Genomic DNA, 24,225 nt, shown 5'->3' with positions numbered 1-24,225 from the left:
ACTGCAAGCATCATCCTGATCTGTTTGGGACGGTCTCCGTATGGCCATGGTTTTTTTTTTTTTTTTTTTACATGTGTAACACATAGACACTGGAAATAAATAGCAGCATGATCTCACAAACTCCAAATAGGGATGAAATTTCAAAGTGTGAAAGGACAAGTATAAGATTAATTGATTGAAGATAGAACAAAACCAAACAATAGTTTTTGACTGACAATCTTCAATGTTGAAATGGTCAATGACTAGACAAGACTAAATGGAGCAGGTCAGCCAAATCCCTTTAATTTGATGAGCTAGTCTTTCAGACAAGTCCACTCATAACCAGCCATTGATATAACCAACATGCTGACTGGTAACATCTTACGCATTTCCTAACTGAAAGAATAATCTCTTCTGTTTTTTATGGGCAGAATTTTGAATTCTCAACTGATTCCTTCCCTATGATCTTCTCTTGATCAGTGTCTCCTATATAAAGATCTACATCACGGCCGGGTGTGGTGGCTCATGCCTGTAATCCCAGCACTTTGGGAGGACAAGGCAGGTGGATCACTTGAGCCCAGGAGTTCAAGACCAGCCTGGGCAATATGGCGAAACAACATCTCTCCAAAAAACTAAGCCCACAAAAAATTAGCTGGGCACGGTGGCATGTGCCTGTAGTCCCAGCTACCTGGGAAGCTCAGCTGGGAGGACTGCTTGAATCCAGTAGGTAAAGACTGTAGTGAGCCATGATCCTGCCACTGCACTCCAGCCTGGACAACAGAGTGAGACCCTGTTTCAGAAAAACAAACAAACAAAAAACCAAAAAACAAACAACTACATTGTGAACCACCAGCTTCCCCTGGTAAATGGCAAGGATCATTTTCACCATCTAGTGAGAACCCGGCAACCGTCTTATTTGCCTTTACGTTTTATCTTGCAGTTAGCTTTGAGTATTATGACTTCTAGAAAGCGTCGTTTTCTCTACAATTTTACATGTTCTATTTTATAATCATGTTCTATGAACCTTTACTTGGAAGACATACCACGTCCTCTGTGAAAGTGTGTGGGCTTCAAAACCCTAATCGTTATTTCCGGTAGGTCCCAGCCTAGCCTGAAAACGAACAGGAAGTCTCAAACACAAAACCTATGCCAACAGAGAGGAATGCCTGGAAGCAACTGATAATCCCAGATGCAAACCACACTAGCTCTGAGGAAATGCAAATGCTGGTTTCATGTCTTTATTATCCTGAGAGCAGAGGGTACGGTAGGCAGGGAGGACTAGGGAAGTTGTGAGCTGGAGTAGTTGAATTTTTAAAAATTCTGGTACAAGTCTGAGTAGCTGACAACTGTGGATAAGGTTTTGTTACACACTATGTAGTCATTATGAACAAGAAAGTCTAATTCCAGAAACAGGGGAATACATTCAGTACTGGCCTCTCTCTCAGGCACTACATGTTGTAGAAATGCGTTTCTCAAGCAAAAGTAAGGCAGTTAATAAGAAACGGTTTCTTCGAGGTGACAAAGGGATTCAGTTTACCTGGCTGACTCACTTCCTACCAGGTCATTCCTATCACTTAAAATTCTACTAGGGGTTATTAGTACATAAACTCAAGCACCCTACTGGAACACTAAGGCAAACCCTAAGGCTAGAAGAGACACACAAATTCAAGCAAGTGGTCATATTCTCATTAACAACCAAGGACAACTCTAGGATAGCCATGGAATGACTGCTGGCCCTTAGACTTTGTGTGCTGCACACACAAAGCGTGAATCTGAGAAAGTCAGCTAATAAGAGTTCCAGGATGGATACCAGTATGTAGGTGCCAACAGGGAAAGGTCTGTGCTTCCAACAGAACCTGAGAGCTTCAGTGAAAACTTAGCAGCTGTTCCCCTCTGGGAAGATTATAAAGCACTTCTGGGTGCTAGCACACAAGCACACTTCTACTCTCTCTGTGCTGTGCTCATCTTAAATGTCATCTTGCCATCTGGCACTCTCATATCCTAGAGCAGAGCTATAATGTCAGGCCATCGCCAATCAGTTCCCATCTTGAACATAACAACCGAGTGAACACCGTCCTTTGGGATATTCATTAAATCCTATGATTTTGATTCTTGATTTACAAGTCTTATCACCAAAACTAATAGATATTGTCTTTAATTACATTTTACAAGCCCCATGTATCGAGGAAAGGTATGTTCACAGAGACAAAGATAAACAAGCGTACGAATATAAGAGACCACAGAGGCTGATTTTGTCCATTTCTAAGCCATAGGTGGTAAAACTACATGTCCAACTGTGCCATTAAAACTGAAACAGACTCCAGAAGCTTCTGGAACCACTGCTCATCCAGCCGAGGCAAGGAAGTCTCTGGTACTTGCTAAGGGGTGGAGGAAGCAGGGAAGTCTGGCAACATATAAAATGTTAATCTAGTAAGATGCAATATAGATACACATATCTGGCAGGTAGATAAAGACATAGAATATGGTATCTGTAATTTCCATAAGGGGATTACTTTATGACAATACTAGGGAGATGTGATTTTTCTAGACTGCACAGCAAGATTGGCTTGTATGAAGCACATTAATAAATGGTGCATACCCTTCTAAAGGTGAAGAAAGTAAGTAGCAATGTAATGAATTCCATGCTCAAAATTCACTCATGTAAGCAGTAAACCTTATGGAAAGTTGTTATGTTTTATGGACACTCGAATAAAAACAAAACAAAAACTCCTAACACTCTCTTGGGAAACAGGAGACCTACTTAAGACCAACAGGTAGCATAGCTGGGTGGCTCAGGCGCGGCTCTGGGGTGGATGCTCTGGATTTAAGTTTTGGCACTAACACCGCCCAGCTCTGTGTCTTCTGGCAAGTGACCCGACCTTCATGCCTCAATTTTCTCATGTGTAAAGCGGACATAAACACAGCAGCTGTCCCGGGGGCTGCTGAGGGCATTCAGGATGTGATGGCCTATGATAGCCCCACGGCAGGGACTGGTGCTGGAAGGCATGCCCAGTGTTAGCTCACTCTCGGCTCCACAGTGCGGACGCGCACTGCCTCACAGAGAATGCGTGCGCACAGGGAAAGGGACGCAAACACTTCATTTTGAAGCTGGTATTGAATTTTGAAGCTGGTATTGAAGCAAAGGTGTCAAAGAATACTTAAGGGTCTTCCAGCCAGCTGTCTCCAGACAGTGTCAAGTATCTGACCACAGGGAGGCAATAACCTTCTTCAAACACCCACCTGATCCCGCTTCTAAACATTCATCTTGTTTATTCAACACAAAGGGCAGCATTTGGGGGCAGAAGGATGTGGGAATAAAAGTTACAGTTACCAGTGACCAACTCCAATCGGGACCTAAAATGCCTCTTCCGTGGCTGACTCTTGTGCTGCGTGACCTTGGGAACTTGTTTCTGCTCAGTGTGTCAACTGGGATAGGAATATGGGTTTGTTTGAGCTTCTGAGTCAGAATCTCTGCAAATAAAAGTGCCTTTCCTTGAAACCAACACCTCAGCACACGGGTACACATACCCAGACCCACATGCACACACATGCAGGTACACACCCACACCCACATGTACACACATGCAGGTACACACCCACACCCACATGTACACACACAGATGAGCACGGGTACACACCCACACCCACATGTACACACATGCAGGTACACACACAGATGAGCACGGGTACACACCCACACCCACATGTACACACACAGATGAGCACGGGTACACACCCACACCCACATGCACACACACAGATGAGCACGGGTACACACCCACACCCACATGCACACACATGCAGGTACACACACAGATGAGCACGGGTACACACCCACACCCACATGCAGGTACACACCCAGACCCACATGCACACACATGCAGGTACACACACAGATGAGCATGGGTACACACCCACACCCACATGTACACACACAGATGAGCACGGGTACACACCCACACCCACATGTACACACACAGATGAGCACGGGTACACACCCACACCCACATGTACACACACAGATGAGCACGGGTGCACACACACACCCACATGTACACACACAGATGAGCACGGGTGCACACACACACCCACATGTACACACACAGATGAGAATGGGTACACACCCACACCCACATGTACACACACAGATGAGCACAGGTGCACACACACACCCACATGCACACACATGCAGGTACACACCCATACCCACATGCACACACACAGATGAGCACGGGTGCACACACACACCCACATGCACACACATGCAGGTACACATCCACACCCACATGCACACACACAGATAAGCATGGGTACACACCCACACCCACATGTACACACACAGATGAGCACGGGTACACACCCACACCCACATGTACACACACAGATGAGCACGGGTACACACCCACACCCATATGTACACACACAGATGAGCACGGGTACACACCCACACCCACATGTACACACACAGATGAGCACGGGTACATACACACACCCACATGTACACACACAGATGAGCATGGGTGCACACCCACATGCACACACATGCAGGTACACACCCACACCCACACGCACACACACAGATGAGCACGGGTGCACACACCCACATGCACATACATGCAGGTATACACCCACACCCACATGTACACACACAGATGAGCACTGGTACACACACACACCCACATGCACACACATGCAGGCACACACAGAGATGAGCACGGGCACATCCACAGGCACACACCACTTCTCTGCAGGAAGCTCCCATGGAGGAAACACTGGCTGCCCAACGACCTGGCCTCAGAGAACTAGAATCCTTGATGAGACAGTTCAGCATAACATTTTATGTAAAACAGAAAATAAACTGTAGGATTTTACATTCAGGCTGCTTCCCTTGTCAAGACGCCTTTGCAGCTGCCGTCTGTGTACACGATGAGCAAGAGAACAAGGTGGACTTTATTATCACCAAGGTAGACTTTATCCTCAGAAGTCTCATCCAATCAACCGCTGAGAGGACACTGAGCACTGTGGCTTCTCCCACAGGGTTTCCCTGTCCTCAAAACAAAAGACTCTCTTCCCTGTTTCTAAGACGGAAAGGCTTTGGTTCCAAACGCCGCCGCACCAACCTGCTGCTGCAGTGCGTGTACCTGTGTCAGGCACCGTGCCCTGTGGAGGGGCTCTAGTGAGGAGGGGTGCTGGCCGGGGAAGGTTGCCACTGGTTTGCAGCGAATTCACGATTCCAAGGAATGTGGATCAAGCCACCTGCTCACCCCACAAACAACAGAATATCCCAGGAGAAGATGGACAAGGTCTCTGGAGAAGGGAACCAGAACCATAGCACTCCCAGGGTTGAGCCCCAGACCACTTACTTAGTGACTGTGTGGCTCTGCACTGCGGCCAGTGCTGCAGCAACCCTTATGTAGCGCAGGGTTGGTGGCAGGAGGAAAACAGTGAAGTAGGAAGAGAGAATGATGCGGCCACAATATTCCAACTGAAAACAGGCTCTTGATAATAAAAAAAAAAGAAAGAAAAAAAAATCATAAAATAAGTAGATTTTGACTATGCCCTCCTAAACAGGAGACCTTCGGAGTAGAAGCGACATGAATGCAACCTCAGGGAGCCCGTCCCACCTGACCTCTGTCGGCGCAGTGCTCACCCAGGGCCACAGAGTCTACAGCCTGACAGCCAGGATGTGCTGCTCCGCTGGGAGACCTGAAGGTCAGGTCTACATGTGGAGGAGTCAGGAGGCAGAGCACGGCATCCACCAGGCCAGGCCGCCTCCACACCCTGTGCTCAGGGGCCTGTTCAGCCACACCTCTGCTCCTGGCCAATGATGTCATGTGATCTATAGCTCCAGGGCGGCGGGGGTTTTGATCCTTGTTGCAGGTGTGTTTGCTTGTTTTCTCTATGTGCAAAATACAGCCATTAAAAACACAACGCTATAGAGCTCTTCAGAGGAAATCTAGACTGTCCATCACAAAAGTTCATCCTGACAGAGAAAAAGGGAAAAGACCAGCGCTTTATTTTAAGTCCATCATTTTCTAGAGGACGACTTGGAAGCTGAGAGATGGCCACAGGAATAATTGAAAGTCACCCAGCAGGTGGAAGGGTGAGAAGGAGCAGAGGCCAGGACCCCCACTCTGGTCCCTGGGCCAGGGCTAAGGATACAGCAATGCCAGGGTCTCCGGGGCGTCCTCACCATCTACTCTCAAATGCCGTCTTTGATGTGTGGAAGGAGACTTCAACCTCAGTAACATCTGACGTGGGGTGAACATCACTCCCTCCCTCACGCTTACCCCTCAGGGAGGTTTGCAGGACTCCTGCAGCCATGGTACACAAGGCCAATCTGTCTCTGCTGCCCCAGAAAGCAGCAAAACCCAGAGGAGGCCAAAGGAAAGGTCGTGCTGCTTTGGATTTGTCGAAGGGAAGGACAACAGGCATTAAAAAGAGGCAAAGCCATCACAGAAAATTCAAATGTAGTGTATCTCCTACATGTGGTAGGTAGCCACACCTACCAGCATGGCTAAAATAAAAAACAGTGTCAACAGCAACGGCTGGATGCAGACAAACCGAATCACTCACATGGCTGGTGGGAATGTAAAACGGTTCAGCCATAGATTGGCAGTTTCCTATGTCATGAAATGTGCAATTACCCGACAACCCAGCATTTGTCCACAAAGGCATATATGCCACAGAAACAAACTCATGTTCACCCAGAAACAGCCGCACGAAGGCTGCTGGCAGCTTTATTCATAAGAGCCACAAGCTGGGGATAGCCCAGACGTCCTCCAACAGGAAAATGGTTCATCACACTTGGTCCAGTCGTACCACAGAACACTACCCAGCAATAAAAAGGAATAAGCTATTGATACAGGCAGCAACCTAAATGGATCTCCAGTGAATTAAGCAAAGTGAAAACAGCCAGCGCTAAAAGCATATATACAGTATGATTACACTTATGTAACATTTTTGAAATGAAGCAATTATACAAATGAAGAACGAATGAGTGGTTGAGAGCGCTTAGGGATGGTGGGGCGGGGAGGGGAGAGGTATATGTGGCTATAATTGGGCAACAAGCAGAACCTTTGTGGCGATGGAAACGCTCAGTGGCTTCACTGTGGTGGAGTCCACAGTATATACAAGTGGTGAAACTGCACACAACTCAATACAAACACTAATGAATACAAATTAAACTGAGGAAATCCGAGTAAGATCAGTGAATTGCATCATCGACTCCCTTATACACAAGATCTCTATGACTTCCTACAACTGCACACGAACCCACAATTATCTCCATAAAAACTGCAATGAGAAAGAAAAACAGAGATGAACAGAAAGTTCTTTTTAAAAATCCCATGTGACTGAGAATTCTACGGTCATTGTTAGTGCTCACAGAAATGATAAAAGCCGGTGTACTAGAAAATTAACCAACAGCCCTCACTGGAGATGATAAACAAGGCACAAGTTCAATACTGAATGAGTAAGAAGAAAATGCTCATGATTAAAAAAACTGAAATACGTGAAATGTCAACACTCTGCAAAAGCCTCTTGCATGGAGCTGACGGTGGCTAGGGCTGATAAAAACATGTGGGTAACATGCGAGCGCAAAGCGACGCCGAGCAGAACCCGTGTGCCCATGACGACAGCTATGGGAGATCCAGGTCCAGGCTGTTTTTCTCCAGGGGATGAAGCTCAAGTTCTTACAGCTAGAGCCCTGTGTTGTCATAAGGAAGTCACCACAAACTCAGAGTCCATGTCTCCCTAGAACTGTTTGCCTCACAGAGTTAGGAACAGCGTTTGCAGAACATTTCATTGAAGCCAGCTTGGTCTCCAGGCAACATCACTGCTCCCAGCAGACATGAATTGGGAGCCACAGAAAAGGTGAGAGCCATTCTCCCCACACTTACTTATTTTGCACCATGTTCATGATCACCCAGTCGAAGGGGTAAACGTTCTTTCCAATGAGGTTCTTAAACATGATGAATGTTTCCATTAGGAAATCCTGAAATAAAAAAAAACAAAACACTGAAATGGCCCACCAAGAAAAAGGTAAAAACGATACACCCCCCATCGATGATTAGATTATAAAAGACCCCATTTTTAAGGGCCGAATGAAAACATCCTGAAAAGTAATGAAGATACATTTCATAGGAGCTGTGAATTAGACCTGTCTTTCTGTTTAGCCGAGCACCTCCTGTCTGAGCTGGCTTCTTCAAGAATATATTCTGAAATAGTCCCTGAGCATGTCTCTTTAATAGTTAAAGAGTAAATCCCCAAAGGTTAGGAATAGGCATTCAAATCCTTTTTGCTTCTAGGAAAATATGATTTTTACAAACAAGGCTTGCAGGTTACAGCTTTTTCTTATGTTTGCTCTAAATCCATTTTTCATGATGAACAGGACATGATTTCAGGTTGAATACAGGATACTACTGTCTGTTCCTTTCTCTCATGGAATTTCAAAATGAAAGGCTCCAATAGGAACTCCTGACCATCTGCACAGATTCGGCACACAGTAAACCATTTGAGTGGATGGCCATGTTGCCAAACTCTCCTAGATGGCAGCTACATCCCCAAAAGCTATCGAGTTACGCTTCTAGTGTCTTAGATGATGCTCTGTACTTTGCAGGGCAACTGAAAAGAATCAGGGTTCGGGACACACCCAGTTGCTCTACCCTGCTTCCATGCCAATAAGAATATGCCTGGCATCAAGAAGGGGCAGCCAGTTCCTAGGGGCTGTCCACTATGTGTGTATCAGAATTAGAAGATTTCCTACTTTCGAGAGCTTGACAGGTGCCCTGAGCTAACCTGAACAAAACAAGTGGCTATCCCAAAAAGCACACATCCCTGGTAGCCCCAAACTCACACAACACCCAAGATGGGAAAGGAAAAGGCAACCAAGAACTGTCTTAGAAAAGCGAGGCCGTGGTCAGGATCGTCAAATGAGTGGATATTTCTCATTTATTTAATCTCCTTGAATCATAATTAGGTGCAATGGCTGTGAAGGCCAAGGTGGTGAACAGAATTTAAGCAGCCAAGAAAGCAATTCCCAGTACAAGGTCTAAATAAGCAGCTCCTGCAAAGAGGCACAAGTTAAATTTGATGACAATAACAAGCTAATGTTCAAAGTTAACATACTTTCTCTCCAACTCTAATGGCCAAGTCAGGTTCTGGCAGGTGAAGTCCGCGGTGTGAGGAGTTTGCTGTGCCCCCACCGTAAATAAAATGAGTGATCCTGATCGCTCTATTTGAGCGGATGCCTCCAGTCTAGGAGACATTAGTGACCTGGACAAAATCAAGTTGGAAAAGTCAGTCCAGATGTCCTCCAAACTCTGCACGTGGGCGCTGTGTCCTCCTGATCTCAGGAGCGGGAGCATCCCAGTCCTCCCTTCCGACACAACAAATGGCTTCTTTTCCAGTTTAATTATTGAAATTCATATTTCACTACTGAGTTTCCTCACTTTGTCAAGAGTTTCCCATTTTAACGACCAGGCTGCATATTTTGTAGGCTGAGTACCGCAATTCAGTCACATCTCTATTTGCATGAAATTGCTGGCTTTCTTGATGATTACTTCTCAAATCCTAATAATTGAGATACAGGCTCTCGTTTTTATTATTCTGGAAGAGAAGCATATTTTCCCAATTCTCTTTCTTTTCTAAGAGACACAGTCCCATACTTCATTAGTATGGCTCAGCTGTTAAATTTTGGTACTTTGCTGATCAAACAAAATGCTGCATCTAGTGGGAGATGAGGCTCTGCAAGTCTTCCTTGCTTTCTGCATAATTCACTAGCCATGGCGGTGGCCCCTAACAACTGTGTTTGCCTCGAGCAGCTGACGAGGCTTACCAGACTGTTCCACTAGGGTCTCCAAGTCAACAAGGGGTATTTTGTAAAAATTTCATCATTCAACGTGGATTTATTCCTGTTGCATTTTTTAGTTTTAGTTTCTATTTATTTTATTTATTCATTTCACTCCCTCACCCAGGCTGGAGTACAGTGGCACGATCTTAGTTCACTGCAGCTTTAACCCTGGGACACAAGTGATCCTCCTGTTTCAGTATCCTGAGTATCCAGGGACCACAGGTGTGCACCACCATGCCTGGCTAGCTTTTTAATTTTTAGTAGAGATGGTATCCTGCTATATCGCCCGGGATGGTCTTGAACTCCTGGGCTCAAGAAATCCTCCTGCCTCGGCCGCCCAAAGTGTTGGGATTACAAGTGTAAGCCACTGTGCCCGGCTGCATGTTTTAGTTTGACTATTCACAGGATGTCTTATACAACAAGCAGGCTGCTCTAACAATAGCCATCCATCTATTTCAGAGGCAAGATCATGTCATAACTCTGTCTGCACCTTTCCATCCCTGTCCCCACTTGAATAAAACAGCCATCCTCTCGCACCTGGACTTAGGTCCATCCTTGTCCTTTGTTGTCCCCACGCTTTACTTTTCAAATGATAAATCTGATCAAGGCATCAATGCTTTCCAGACATCACATGGAACCCATTTCTGTAATGGCTTCCCAATGCTCTTAGACTAAAGACAAAGCACTTGACTCTTAGACTTAGGAAATTTCCATTTTGCTCAGCCAAAGGAGTAACCATTATAGACAAGGACCAGCCATAGATTTTCAACCCATCCAATGAAGGATTGTTAGGGAAATAGGACATGTCCACATTTTTGTGGATTCAAAGTTTCATCCAAAGGTTATCTGATAATTGCAAAGGTAGGAAGAGGTACATATTTTCACAATGGAGGGATCTGGAAGTTACCAGCTTTTAACCCAGTGGTCAAATTCAGCATCACTAGTAGTGGGTGAGCATGACATGCCCAGCCTCCTGAAGTAACACAGCAGAAAGCTTTCAACACCAGTACTGAAACACTCTTGCCAAAGAGTTGAGCTTGAATCTCAGAACAAGCTTCTGGTTTGCAGAACACACAGGGGGATAAAGAAACCAGTTGAAAGGCATATTACAAGGCAGCATTAAAAAAGTCCAGAATGGGAGATAGTCTACAAAAGCTATGGATTGATCTCTTCAGAAAAACTGAAAAGCAATGCTATGAAAAGAAAACAAAACAATGTGATGGTGATGGATTTATTTTAGAAAAAGAAAGATTAAAGAGACACAACCCCCAAATGTGATGGCTGAAAAGGACATAAAAGTTTGGAAAGAATGAAGGAAATCTGAATATAAATGGCACGAGGGGTGGTTGGTGCATTCTGATGGAGCAATAAGACCAACAGAGAATGTCTTTCCTCCCCAGAGATATTTGCTGAACAGCTGAGGGCAGGTGCATCCCCGTCTCTCACTGACTGAAAGGGGTTGGCTGTATAGACAGAGATACTTGGAGACACATGACGGAAGCAAATACGCCAACGTGCTTTCAACTGATGAATTCAGGCGGCAGGTAGCAAGATTTCAATTTTTTTTTTCTTTTTTTTGAGACAGGGTCTCATGCTATCACCCAGGCTGGAGTGCAATGGCATAATCTTAGCTCACCACAGCCTCAAACTCCTAGGTTCAAGCGATCCTCCTGCCTCAGCCTCCCAAGAAGCTGAGACTACAGGCATGATCTATCATGCTCGGCTAATTTTTTTTTTTATTTTTTGTAGAAATGGGGGTCTCACTATGTGGCCCAGACTGGTCTTGAATTTCTGGGCTCAATAGATCTTCCTACTACGGCCTCCCAAAGTGCTGGGATTACAGGCGTGAGCCACTGAGCCTGGCTCCATTGTATTATCCTTTCAGCTTTTCTGTATTTGTAAAATTTTTTTGTGATCCACAGGGCAAAGAGAATAAGGAAAACACTGGTGAAATCTGAGTAAGGTCAGATAAGCCCTTTTCCTTGCAGAATCTGATGCTAACTGCAGGTAGATGGTGTCAGAATTGAATTGAATTGTAGGACATCCAGCTGGTGTCAGAGAATGGGTTGCGGTGGGAGACACCCACACACTTCTGGTCACAGAAGTGCGAGAGTGTAGGAAAATTTAGTGTGTGTTTTCCAAAGCCACACAGTGAGAATTTGTGAGAAGTGGCAAGACAACACTTCCCGCTAGAAGTCCCAAAGCCCTCCTCCTTCCCTTCTAGTTGACTACAGAGAATCGGGGCACATTCTCTGCTTCTGTTACTGAGACGTGGACACGTGGCAGCCAGCAGCCCCTTGGGCAGATCAGCAACTCCAGTGTAGAGGATTCTACAGATTCTTCGTGGTTCGAATCCTAAAGGGTTGGGATGGCCTCCGTCCTGAGAGTTCTGAACTGAACATGTCTATTGCTTTTCTCTTCCAGATCAGTCTTTCCACTTGTGCTCTGTATGCTCACTATCATTGGTGTTGGTAATCAGTGTGATTTTGTATGAAAATGACTCACGCAACCAAAAAGGGCTACATCTGAGAACCTGAATTAGTACTTGTTAAAAGGAAATAGTCTCAGGAAAAATGGCTTTGGCTACTTTCATATTGAAATACTAAATAACATCAAATAATTTTGTACAAAATAATCTTTTATTTAATAGTTGTCAGAGTAAGCCGGGCATAGTGGCTCGTGCCTGTAATACCAGCACTTTGGGAGGCTGAGGTGGGTAGATCACCTGAGGTTGGGAGTTCGAGACCAGCCTGACCAACATGGAGAAACCCCGTCTCTACTAAAAAATACAAAAAACTTAGCCGGGCATGGTGGTGCATGCCTGTAATCCCAGCTACTTGGGAGGCTGAGGCAGGAGAATCGCTTCAACCTAGGAGGAGGAGGTTGCAGTGAGCCGAGACTGCGCCATTGCACTCCAGCCTGGGCCACAAGAGTGAAACTCTGTCTCAAAAAAAAAAAATAGTTGTCAGAGTAGAAAAATAGTCATATACTCCGTATAGTTAACAGATAGGAACACATTTTTCAAAAGTTCTGACAATTAACAACAGTAAAAAAGTTCACAATCTTTCCAGTCTAAATTTCTGGTACAAAAAACCGCAAACGTCTTTTTTTTTTTTTTTTTTTTTTTTTTTGAGATGGAGTCTCACTGTGTCGCCCAAGCAAGAATGCAGTGGCCCAATCTCGGCTCACTGCAACCTCCGCCTCTCGGGTTCAAGCGATTCTCCTGCCTCAGCCTCCCCAGTAGCTGGGATTACAGGCGCCCCCCCCCAATACCATGCTAGGCTAATTTTTATATTTTTAGTGGAGACGGGGTTTTGCCATGTTGGCTAGGTTGTTCTTGAACTCCTGACCTCAGGTGATCCACCCGCCTCCCCCTCCCAAAGTGCTGGGATTGCAGGCGTAAGCCACCGTGCCCGGTCAACGTCATTTCTTAATGGAAGTCAAACTGTCTGCAAATCATTGATTTTCTGAACTGTTGTGTCTATGGAAAAACATCCCCTGGGAAACTGGGACCACAACACATAGTAAACATCTGATCCTGGGATCTCAGCAAAGACAGAGGGCACACAGCTGGAATTCAGCAAGCTACAGTAATTTTTAAATACCATTTGGCATCACCACTTTTCACTTACCTTGAAGGTTCCTTATCAATCACAGCACTTAATAGTTCAGATTAAATGTTTGCATGTGTGGATTTTTATGAAGTGATTGTTCTGAAAAAGGGCAAAGTACTAATTGGAGTCCTGACTTTTCCAGATGGGTAACTCTTCTATTTCTGAAGACTTTATTATTCAACCTGGAACGTTATCTAAAAAACTGTTCCTCTAGCTTTAAGCTACAACTATTCTTTACACTCACCAAAGCAGGGGGTAGGGTGTAGTTTAGATTCAATTATGGAATAAAATGTTACAAATGTAAAATTTGATTTTGCTATGCCATGATTTCCAAAGAGTCATGGGATATAAACATTGGATACAGGTTACATATTTGAGTATACTCCTACTATCAACTACTCATTAATATTCAGGAAAAAACAGACACAGAAATACAAACATATACATACTCTTTTTTTTTTTTTTTTTTTTTTTTTTTTTTTGAGACGGAGTCTCGCTCTGTCGCCCAGGCTGGAGTGCAGTGGCGCGATCTCGGCTCACTGCAAGCTCCGCCTCCCGGGTTCACGCCATTCTCCTGCCTCAGCCTCCCGAGTAGCTGGGACTACAGGTGCCCACAACCGCGCCCGGCTAATTTTTTGTATTTTTAGTAGAGACGGGGTTTCACCGTGGTCTTATTCCCTTACTTTTATTGAGAGGAAACTGCTAGGGTTTTAAGGTCTAGACCCATTTTTGTTCTCCTTAGAAATCTTAAAGTACAGTCACACGTTGCATATTAACATTTTGGTCAGTGACAGACTATGTATATGTCAGTGGTCCAAAAATTATAATGGAGCTGAAAATTGTTATCACCTGGTGACATCACAGCCATTGTATTACAACTGCCTATAGTATTCAGTGTAGTCACATGCTGTACAGGTGTGTAACCTAGGAGCAGCAGCCTAGACCATCTAGTCTAGGTGTGTAGTAGGCTCCACAATCTAGGTTTAAGTAAGGGTACACGCTATGAGGCTCGCGCAACGACGAAATCGCCTAATGATGCATTTGGCAGAACTGTTAAGCAACACATGACTATGTGTATGTGTGTGTGTGTGTGTATATGTATATGTATATGTGTATGTATATACATGTACATATGTGTATATATATACACATGTATATATGTGTATATATAAATATAAAAATATTATATCTTCAAAGGATTATTTCTAATACATTATTTTCTTATTGTTGCCACTATAGATATGTAATAAAATTATGCATTATATATATAGTGGCAACAAAAAGAAAATTATGTATTAGAAATAATCCTTCGAAAAAAATCGTGAAGATCATTCTCTTCTTCCCATTTCTTAATAAGATACATGTCAAGTGCAACAACCCTTGTTCTAGAAACACCAGGACACTGCCGTGTTCTGCAGGTATCTATGGGTATTCTGTTGCAGTGGTCCCCAACCTTTTGGGCACCAGGGATCAGTTTCCTGGAAGACAATTTTTCCATGGACCAAGGGGTGGTGTGGCAGGTTTCGGGATGAAACTGTTCCACCTCAGATCATCAGGCATTAGATTCTCATGAGGAGCGTGCAACCTAGATCCCTCACATGCACAGGTCACCATAGGGTTCGTACTCTTATTAGAATCTAATGCAGCCGCTGATCTGACAGGAGGCGGAGCTCAGGCAGTAATGCTCGCTTGCCCACCACTCAGCTCCTGCTGTGTGGCCCGGGGATTGGGGACCCTGTTCTACAGGACCTTATGGATCCTTAGAAATGGAATCTAAAAGTTCAAGTCAACATGTAATCACGAAGTCTGCCAACAAGTTTGGTTGCAGCTTTGCAGAGGATATTTGCCATATGGCAATGTAATTTCAGGTCATTAGGGAGGTAGTTCGTAAGCAATAAATTCCCCTCTATTATACTTTTCCTAATTAAGTTGTATCATAGTTTTACTGAGGATGACTAGAGAATTATTTGGAGAAATGTTGATGAGCTTCCATGATTACAGCTAATTAATAACGGAGTACAACTTAAAGCTGAAAAGTCACTCTGGCTTCTGCTATTAAAAAGTCAACCAATAAATGAATAGGAGTTAATGGGAGACTATCCATGGATAACATCTCCAAATTTTCAATTACCCCAAAGCACAGGAGAGGAGACTGTCACCAAGAAAGACAAGAGACTTTCTGGGCTCGGCCCCTGAATCATTCTCCGTTCAGCCCTAGAAGCAAGTCTGCAAGTCCGGACCCTTGTCTTGTTAGAAACGAGGCTTCAGTCAGACTTTCCTAGGAGGCATTTGAAATCAATCAGAGACAAGTTCTCATGCAAAATCCTATTTTAGATGAATATATTGATATCAGGCTTTTGTCTAAAGTGCTGGCCCTAAAACATGGTTACATGAACAGGGTGAAAGGGACACTTACTACCACATCAGTCCTCATTTTCCCGAAAGTCTTGATCAAGTGGGCATAATGGTAATCCTCCATTTGTCGTAAAATAGCTGTCATGCAAGCCACGAAGTTTCCCTGTAAATGAATCAAAAGACAGAATTAGATGAGACAGAACAACACTCATGGGAAAAGCCGGAATCATCCCAGACGCTGGGACTTGAAACTGTCAGGGAGAAGCAATGGGGCACGGACAGGAGCCCTGGGCTCTGCTGCCCCTCTCTCTGGGCTGATCAGCATAAGGCGTGGGTCACTTCCAACCTCAGGAATGGTTTTTTGGTAGGGGGTCCTTAGAAGATCAAGCTGAAAGTAGAAAGAAAAGCAAAACCCTCGAGGGGGTCTCACAGTGCTGAGGACATGAGCACACAGTAACATGAGTGAGACACACTGGTGCACTCACACTCAGGGCTGTATTTTATTCTCCCTAACTAGTAATACCTCAAATGTTTCCTGATACAGGGTTGTCCAGACCGGAAAAACGAGCTCGAAATATTTTTGCATTAAATACAAGAAAATTAAAGACATTGGAAATTAAAGACATGGAAATCACGGGCACTTCTGTGCTCTCCTGGAAACTTGCTGCCCTCATTATCAGGCAAATGTGTGTGCAGCCTCTCCTCTCGGGCCATGACAAAGAAAGGCCTCTAATTTCTCAAAATCAGCCTGTATCCCCCCCGCGCCCGATGCGGAGGCAATCACCACAACTCCACAATGAGTTATGGCCCAATTCTCCTCCCCGAGAAGAAGGAGAGGAGGAACGCGGGCTCATCAGAATGTCAAGTGGGAGAGCTGGGAGCTTCTCAGACCAGACGGAGCTGGGGAGAAAGGAAGAGAAGGAGGAAAAAATAAAGCAACACAGAAAATCAAGAATGGGGAAGGTAAAGGGCCAAAGCTGAAAAGTCTGTCTGGCCTCTGCAAATGGAGGCAGACAGTATGTGTGTGGACGTGCGTGTGCACACGTTTGTTTGCGTGCCCTGAAGCGTGCCTGCTTTGGTGGGGGGTTGTGAGCTAGGCAGTTCTGTTGCCATTAACCGCAACTGCTCACTGCTAGGGCTTGTAGCTAAGAACACTGTAAAGCCTTCCTTGCTCTTAAATATTTTCCCCTAAGATAATGACATTGAAGGAACATAGGATATATATTTTTTCCCCATTAAACCAGTACAAGTTTGGTAAAATTATAGCATGAAACATACTTTGAGACATGTCTCTATTTTTCCCCTATTAAATGAGCTCTCAAATTGCATTCTTTTACTAACTCTCCTTTTACCAGCAATATATCAGAATGCCTAAATGTCTTCTATATTAACTTGGAATACAGGCTTTACAGTGAAATGTTAAAATCCAATATTTTCTCCAATTCATTTTATACATATAGTATACATATCTGCTTCCAAATGAGTCCTCAAAGGACACATTACTCAAATTGAACAAATACAATAATGATGATATGATATCTTCCATTTGCCCAGAAATATAAATTATTTGTGAATGATGATAATTGCTGAGATTTAGATTCCAAGTTGGTGTTCAGGGAAACAGCTAAATAATGCTTGTTTTCCATTGAGGCAATGATTAGTAAAATGGCAAAATGGTCTATTCATGAACTTCTGAAACACATAAATATTTGGCATACCATTTCAGCTCAAGAGAGGCTGCCTTTGTGTCTTGTCTACTCCTTGTGACAATGAGATGTGTCCTGTGGATAATCGTCTTAATAATATTACACACCGATCAAGCACTGGGCTAAGGCTGTTAGAACTATGGCCCTTTCAACACTGTGACTTTAACAGAACACAACCTCTTTCAATCACACACAACTTTCTCTTCCTGTCCTACTTTACAGGCAGTGAAACTGAGGCTTAGAGGTTTCACTCTCTGAAGAAGTGAATGGCAAACCTTGGTGTGGAGGCCGTACTCCAGGGCTACAAGACAGGTACTTACTGGCTAACCTTATTTCTTTACCCCTCACCCAGATGCACATTTTAACTCTTCCTGTAAGGAATCTGAAGCCACTGTTGATGACCAACACAAGCTAGAGGTTCACTTTCCCCTACTCTTGCAGTCATCAGAAAAAGTTGGAAGAGGGGAGGAAGAAGAGCCTTCGAAGTACTCTGCCCACATTTGATCCTGATGCAGTTGCTGTGACCCAGACTCTTCCCCATGAGATGAGGAGCTTTTTCCTGCTGAGGAAGAGGCCTGTATCAGCCTAGGTGGACCTAGTAGGTGCTGAAATCAATTTTCTGCAGGTCAAACCAGTTCCACAATGGAGACTTACACATTAGAATAAACGAAATCACACAGTCAGCTATTTATCACCAGAAGCAATGTATCAATGTGCTTAGCTTAAACAATCAGGCTGAAAGTAGAAAGAAAAGCATAACCCTTGAGGAGGTCTCAAAATCCTGAGGGTATGAGCACAGAGTAACATTAATGAGAAATACCAGTGCAGCCAGACTCAGGCCAGATACGTGAACAGGTGATGTGGACATACTGAATTCAGGGAGCGGACAGTCATGTCATGCTGAAAAATTCATGCAAGGCAACAAATGCCAAAACTGTAGTAACACAGAAAACGAAAAACTGAAGAGAACACAGCAGTTTCCATAAAGCAAGTCCTGGGAGTACGTAAATGCCCTGTTGGGAGGTCTCTCTGGACAAGAATATCAGAGAAGGCAACCGAATGGCCCCTTGTTTAACCGCGATGGGGATTCATTACAGGAAGCCCAGAGGGCCAGAAAGACGGTCATTTCCACAAGTTAGAGGCGGTGCTGCCGGGCACTGTGCGTGGCCTCTTTACCAAACCTAAGGAAACGTTCCAGAAGTCATTTGCATTGTTCATTTCCTTTCTTAGCGAAAGTCAGTCTTGCTTTTTCAGCTCTTTTCTAAGGTGTAGCATGAATTCCATTAGGAAAGGGATGATCTGCATTCTAAAATTCACTGAAATGCCCCTCTCTTTCCTCCCTGCCCTTTGGGAATGGAGTCCCAACCTTGGGGGATCAGTATTTTCACTGGGCAAACACTGCAGATACCATGAAGCCTTATGGTTTCCATGAACACAACAGGACCGTGCAGCATATCTGTGGGCTTATAAGGGTGGATAAATGAGTATTTATGGAAGCCCTTTGAAACCAGTCATTTATTAAGAACAAAAATGAGGGAGCTCTGTGAAAATAAAACTTTAATTCTGTATGCTCAGAAGAAAATTACTATTCTATGCTTTAATTGATTTATTTTAAATGCATTTGGGAGATGACTCCTAAATGAAGCGTTTATCTTCCAGACAATGGGTAGCCTAGCAGGTGGGCTGGGAGCAAAAGCCACGGTGCAGAATCATCTCCGAACCTGAACATAGGGACCAGGCTCCAGCACCAGCAGCTGAGGAAAAATAATTCGATAAGTAAAAATAACACATATTCCTTACAACTTCAAAGCAATGCAAAATGGGGCCACAGAAGTCAGGATATACTTGCAGAAAATTTAAAAACCAGGACACTAAATGCCTAATAAACAACAAAAAAAAGTGAACCTCATTAGCAATCAAAGATGAAAATGATACATCGTTATTTGCCTGCCAAAATAGCAAAGAAGTATTTCAATGATGATAATGTGAGCAAGGGTGCAGGGAATGAGGACTCTTATATGCTGTTGGTGGGAACATAAATTGCTATAACCTTTTTAAAAAGTGATTTGGAGATAGGTTTGAAAAGTCTTGAAAATAAATACTCATCTCCTCAGTAATTCTATTTCTAATAATCCACCAAAGGAAGTAATTCAAAATAGAAAATTTCATACCCAAAGATGTTCATAGCATTGCTGAAAATTTTAAACATCCAACACAAGAAACTGTGTAAATAATATGATATTTTGTAGGGTTGCAAGATAAAATACAGGATGCCTAGCTCCATTTGAATCTCAGATAAACAAAGAAAAATAAATATGTCCCAAACGTTGCAGTGAAATATTACACGAGATATACATATACTAGAAAAAGATATCTGTTGTTTACCTGAAGTTCAAGCTGAACTGGGGGTCCTATATTTTTATTTGGCAAATCAAGCAACCATAACTTGTGTTATGATGAAATATTGTGCAACCATTAAATCATTAAACATTAACTATGCAAATATGGAGCATTTTATTAGCATGAGAAAATAATTGAAGAGGAAAACTGCAGTAATTATGTATACACATTTGACCAATGTAAACAATATACAGTACAAGAAAAACAAAAAATGACTAGAAAAGATACCAGATAGTCATGAGTGGAGGGAGACTAAGCCCAGATTGTTTTTATAAAGAGAAAGTATGTCAATATTTTTAAAGGTGGTCCAGAAAGAAAAGGATCCACAAACTCTCCCCGTCTGCCCCTGATCTAGTTCATTTCTTAGTCTCCTGTCTTCAAACGTCTCTCTCGCAGGGCTCCCCCTGCTGGTGTGGCCTTGGCTACTGCCTGGCACGGCTCCTGGAGGGAGCCCTGGACAGAACTCGTCCCCGCACTCCCCCAGCCCTCCTGAAGTACCTCAGTGCCCCAGCTTTAAATCTGTTTGGGCCCCATTTCACTAGGTAGTTTGATAGGCAAAATGGAGAACAGGTAGGACTGAGCACAGGTAGAAGGAAAGGCAGGTAGAATTGAGCACAAGTAGAACTGAGGCTGGGTAGAAGGAAAGACAGAACTGAGTACAAAACTAAGTGTAGGTAGAATGGACAATAGGTAGGACTGAGGCTGGGTAGAAGGAAAGGCAGGTGGCACTGGGCACAGGTGGAAGTGAGTCTCAGCAGAAGGAAAACAGCACAGGTAGAATGGGGCGCTGGTGGTGGAGCAGGGGGACGTTTGGTGACAGGCAAGTTGAATGTAGGATGTCACTGGAGGATATAAAAACAAAAGGCTAACAAAAACAGACTGAAGAATGGAAACTCAGGATGAGACATACCTTTTAAACAGTGCCTTTGTCAACTATGCCTAGTGGAAGGTCTAAGTATGAATTAGAAGACAAAATCCAAAGGGTTTTAATTCATATTCTTGAGGAGCTGTGAAGGTGTAATGAAAATGGACTTAGCCATGTGCCTTGGATAGCAGGGTATAAAATTGCGCCTGGTAATTTCATCGGCCAGACAAGCTGTCTCAATTGACCCCAGAGCTCACACTTTGTATGGAGCACAGATCTGCTCTCTGGGACACACAACACAGGCAGAAAATTTAATGTTTTTCTCAGTTCTCTAAATTCCAAAGGCTCTCTGGGCCGTTTCCAGCCTCAGAAGCTGTTGGAGCTGTAAACAGAGACACAAGATTGCCGAGTGTGGAGAGCAGTTGCCCAGTTTCAATAAAAGCAGAATTCTAATGACTGAATCCGGGATTATATTTGATGATTTCAACTGGGGTCTTGTTAAAAAGTTTAACCATGTTGTCACTGAGGCAGGTATTTTGAAGAGGAAATCTCATTCAAATGCTTAAATTTCAAACATATCAATGAAAATAAAGCCATCTTATAATCATGATAAAAAGTAATGAAAATGAATTATCCAGTAACATTTTAAAATATATTACTAAACAACAACAACAACAACAACAAACCCATAAAGGTGATGACTTCTGGATGATTTTTATTTTGGGGTGCATTCAAGCCAAAGAATCAATACTGTAAAGCAACATTATGGAAAAGAGAATATAGGAAAAGAGAATGTAACTGAGAGTCAAGGCCTTCTTTTAAAATGATTTGAAATAAATCCAAGTATTACTAAGTTCTCAGAGCTGATAAGATGGAAGGCCTACAGAGCACAATGGCATTCTCTTTTCTAGAGGGAAGGCCAATGGCAAAATGTTCATATGTGGTCTTTTCTGTAAGAAAATATGAAAGGGAAAAAACAGGGAGTCCAAAAAACAAACAAAACCTCAAAATGTTATAAATTAGCCCCAAACTCCTGCAAAATCTGCATAGAGCTGGAGTTTGTCAAAGTATACATAGGGGGCACCTACATCACAAATTAAAAACTGTTTCAAACATGCATTCCCGATTCCTCACATTAAATGACAGTAAGGCACATATTAAAAATGCACAAAATCACAAGGGTCAGGGGACTCCGAGGAGATGCAACTAAAGATAAGAGAATTCTAGAAGCAGGAAAGAGGGTAATGAGTGGGTACCAACTGCCCTCGAGGCGAGAAGGTGGTGACATTGAACAGGAAGCCTGTGAATCGCTGGTGCAAAACCCTAAGAAGGCCCAGAAACTGGGGGTGCCAGGTACTCAGGAGGCTACATGGGAGGTGAAAAACAACAGTGCTGATCGCTTTGAAGTGTGACCCTATATCCAGTCTGCCTATGCCCAGCATGTCCAGTGAGGGGCTCCCCAACTCACTCCTGGGGAGAGGACCACGTGTTTACTCTCCGGACAAGGGAGGTGCCTGAAAAGCAGAACACAATGACAAGAATCACCTGGAAGAAACGCCTGTTTAGTTTGATGTCAAGTCAAACAGCATACTCCCCTCTCTCTCTTCTACTCAGCTCCCAGCATATCAGCAAGGAGGCTTAAACTAACCCCCGCTAACCTCAGTCCCACACCAAACCTAGGAAGAAGACCAGAAGAATCCTCTTTGGTGAGAATGACCAGCCAAAGAGAACATAAGCACTAATACTAAGCATGGAGGTTCCAAAAGTATGAGAGCTCAGCCCATCCAGTCTTGCCATGCAGGAAAGCCCATGCACCTCCATGTTCTGTGCACACGCTTGGAGACAGAGGTCTGAGCAAGAGCACTGGGCCTTGTGAAAAAAATTCATCCAGCATTAATAAAGGAGGCCCAAACAAACAAAAACAGAACCCAGAGGAAAGGAAGAACATTTAGAGAATGTAAGAGAAGTAAAAAATTATTATTATAATTATTATTGTAGATGTATATAATGTCATGTATATAATTAAAATATAATTATTATAATTATTATTGCTATTATTTTTGAGATGGAGTGTTGTTCTGTCTCCCAGGATGGAGTGCAGTGGTGTGATCTCAGCTCACTGCAACCTCAGCTTACTGGGTTCAAGTGATTCTCCTGCCTCAGCCTCCGGAGTAGCTGGGACTACAGGTGTGCCACACCTGGCTAATTTTTTGTATTTTTAGTAGAGACAGGGTTTCGCCATGTTGGCCAGGCTGGTCTCGAACTCCTGATCTCAGGTGATGCACCCGCCTTGGCCTCTAGAGAGTTGGGATTACAGGCTTGAGCCACCGTGCCCAGCCAAAGAACTATAATCATTATCCTCAGGTAGATACGATATTATATTCATGATTATCATATCTTACTTATATTCCTCCCCTGACTTAGTGATTTTCAGGATAAATCAAATGATTTGCCCTTATAACTATCATATTTCTCAGATTTAAAATAATAACATACTTAGATAAATCTTTCAAACTTCTGTAATCCTTGTAACGTTGTTCTTTCACTTAATATTTGTTGAAATAAAAATGAGATAGCTTCTCTTCTTTGCTTTGATTTTCTCACACATGTGTTTTCATATTATATAGAATTTCTTTAAAGCTACCTCAAAATCCTTTTACGATTAAGGTGGGAGGGGAGTATAGGAAAGAAAGAATAAGTAAAAATATAGAAAGAACGATGTCATAAAATGAGGACAGAGGATAGTGTGCAGTGCTACATACGCTGAACGTCAGGAGTCATCGCTGTGCTCTCAAAAAGCATGTCATGTTTTATTAATTAAATATTTGATTAAGCATAAGACATAATAAAAAGGCTGATTCAGGTATTATTGTTAAAACAGAAGTTCACGGGAAAACGGGTGTCCACTCTCATCAGTGAACTTATAAAACCTTTCTCATATAAACGACCCACGGTGAAATTGTTCCTTTTTTCATTTAAAGATAAATTCATTCCCATGATGCTTTTATTCAATATATAATTAATTTTTACTCATGTGGTCTCCCAAATGTTATAATTTCTTTATTTTATAAAGAAACTTCGAAGAATGTTTGTTTAAAAAAAAAAAATGCCAAAACTATACAAAAGAGAAAATAACTTACGCTAATGTCACCTTGTGGCTATTGGGAACTACTAATAACAAAATTAAACCTGTATCTTAAATTTAAACTGAGTGCTTAGTTGAATTCATAGAGTACTAGCATCTCATATCATTCCAGGCACTATAAGGAAATAAATATAATTTAAAAACAAAATCGATTTCATTTTTATAGTGGCAGTAATTGCAGAAGATGTTTATTGGACAAATATACCAAAAGGGAATATTTGGATCTTAAATTACCCATAACAGTTATCTGCTACTTATACAGTATAATAATTTAAACACATATTCACATTTGTTATGAAGAATAAAAA

General features: G+C 43.1%; 1 protein-coding gene across 1 annotated transcript in view; it reads right to left on the bottom strand.

The window, feature by feature from the left end:
- Nucleotides 1–24,225, bottom strand: part of DOCK1 (dedicator of cytokinesis 1) — a 557,083-nt gene that overhangs the window by 195,116 nt on the left and 337,742 nt on the right. The window contains 2 exon segments of the mRNA XM_050803710.1: nt 7,881–7,975; nt 15,863–15,964. Of these exon segments, the coding sequence (XP_050659667.1) occupies nt 7,881–7,975; nt 15,863–15,964 (197 nt within the window).

This window comes from Macaca thibetana, chromosome 9 (genome assembly GCF_024542745.1).
Source record: "Macaca thibetana thibetana isolate TM-01 chromosome 9, ASM2454274v1, whole genome shotgun sequence".
In the NCBI taxonomy this organism is placed as follows: domain Eukaryota; kingdom Metazoa; phylum Chordata; class Mammalia; order Primates; family Cercopithecidae; genus Macaca; species Macaca thibetana.
Note: the sequence above shows the minus strand (reverse complement) of the source record. Positions and strands in the feature narration are given on the sequence as shown.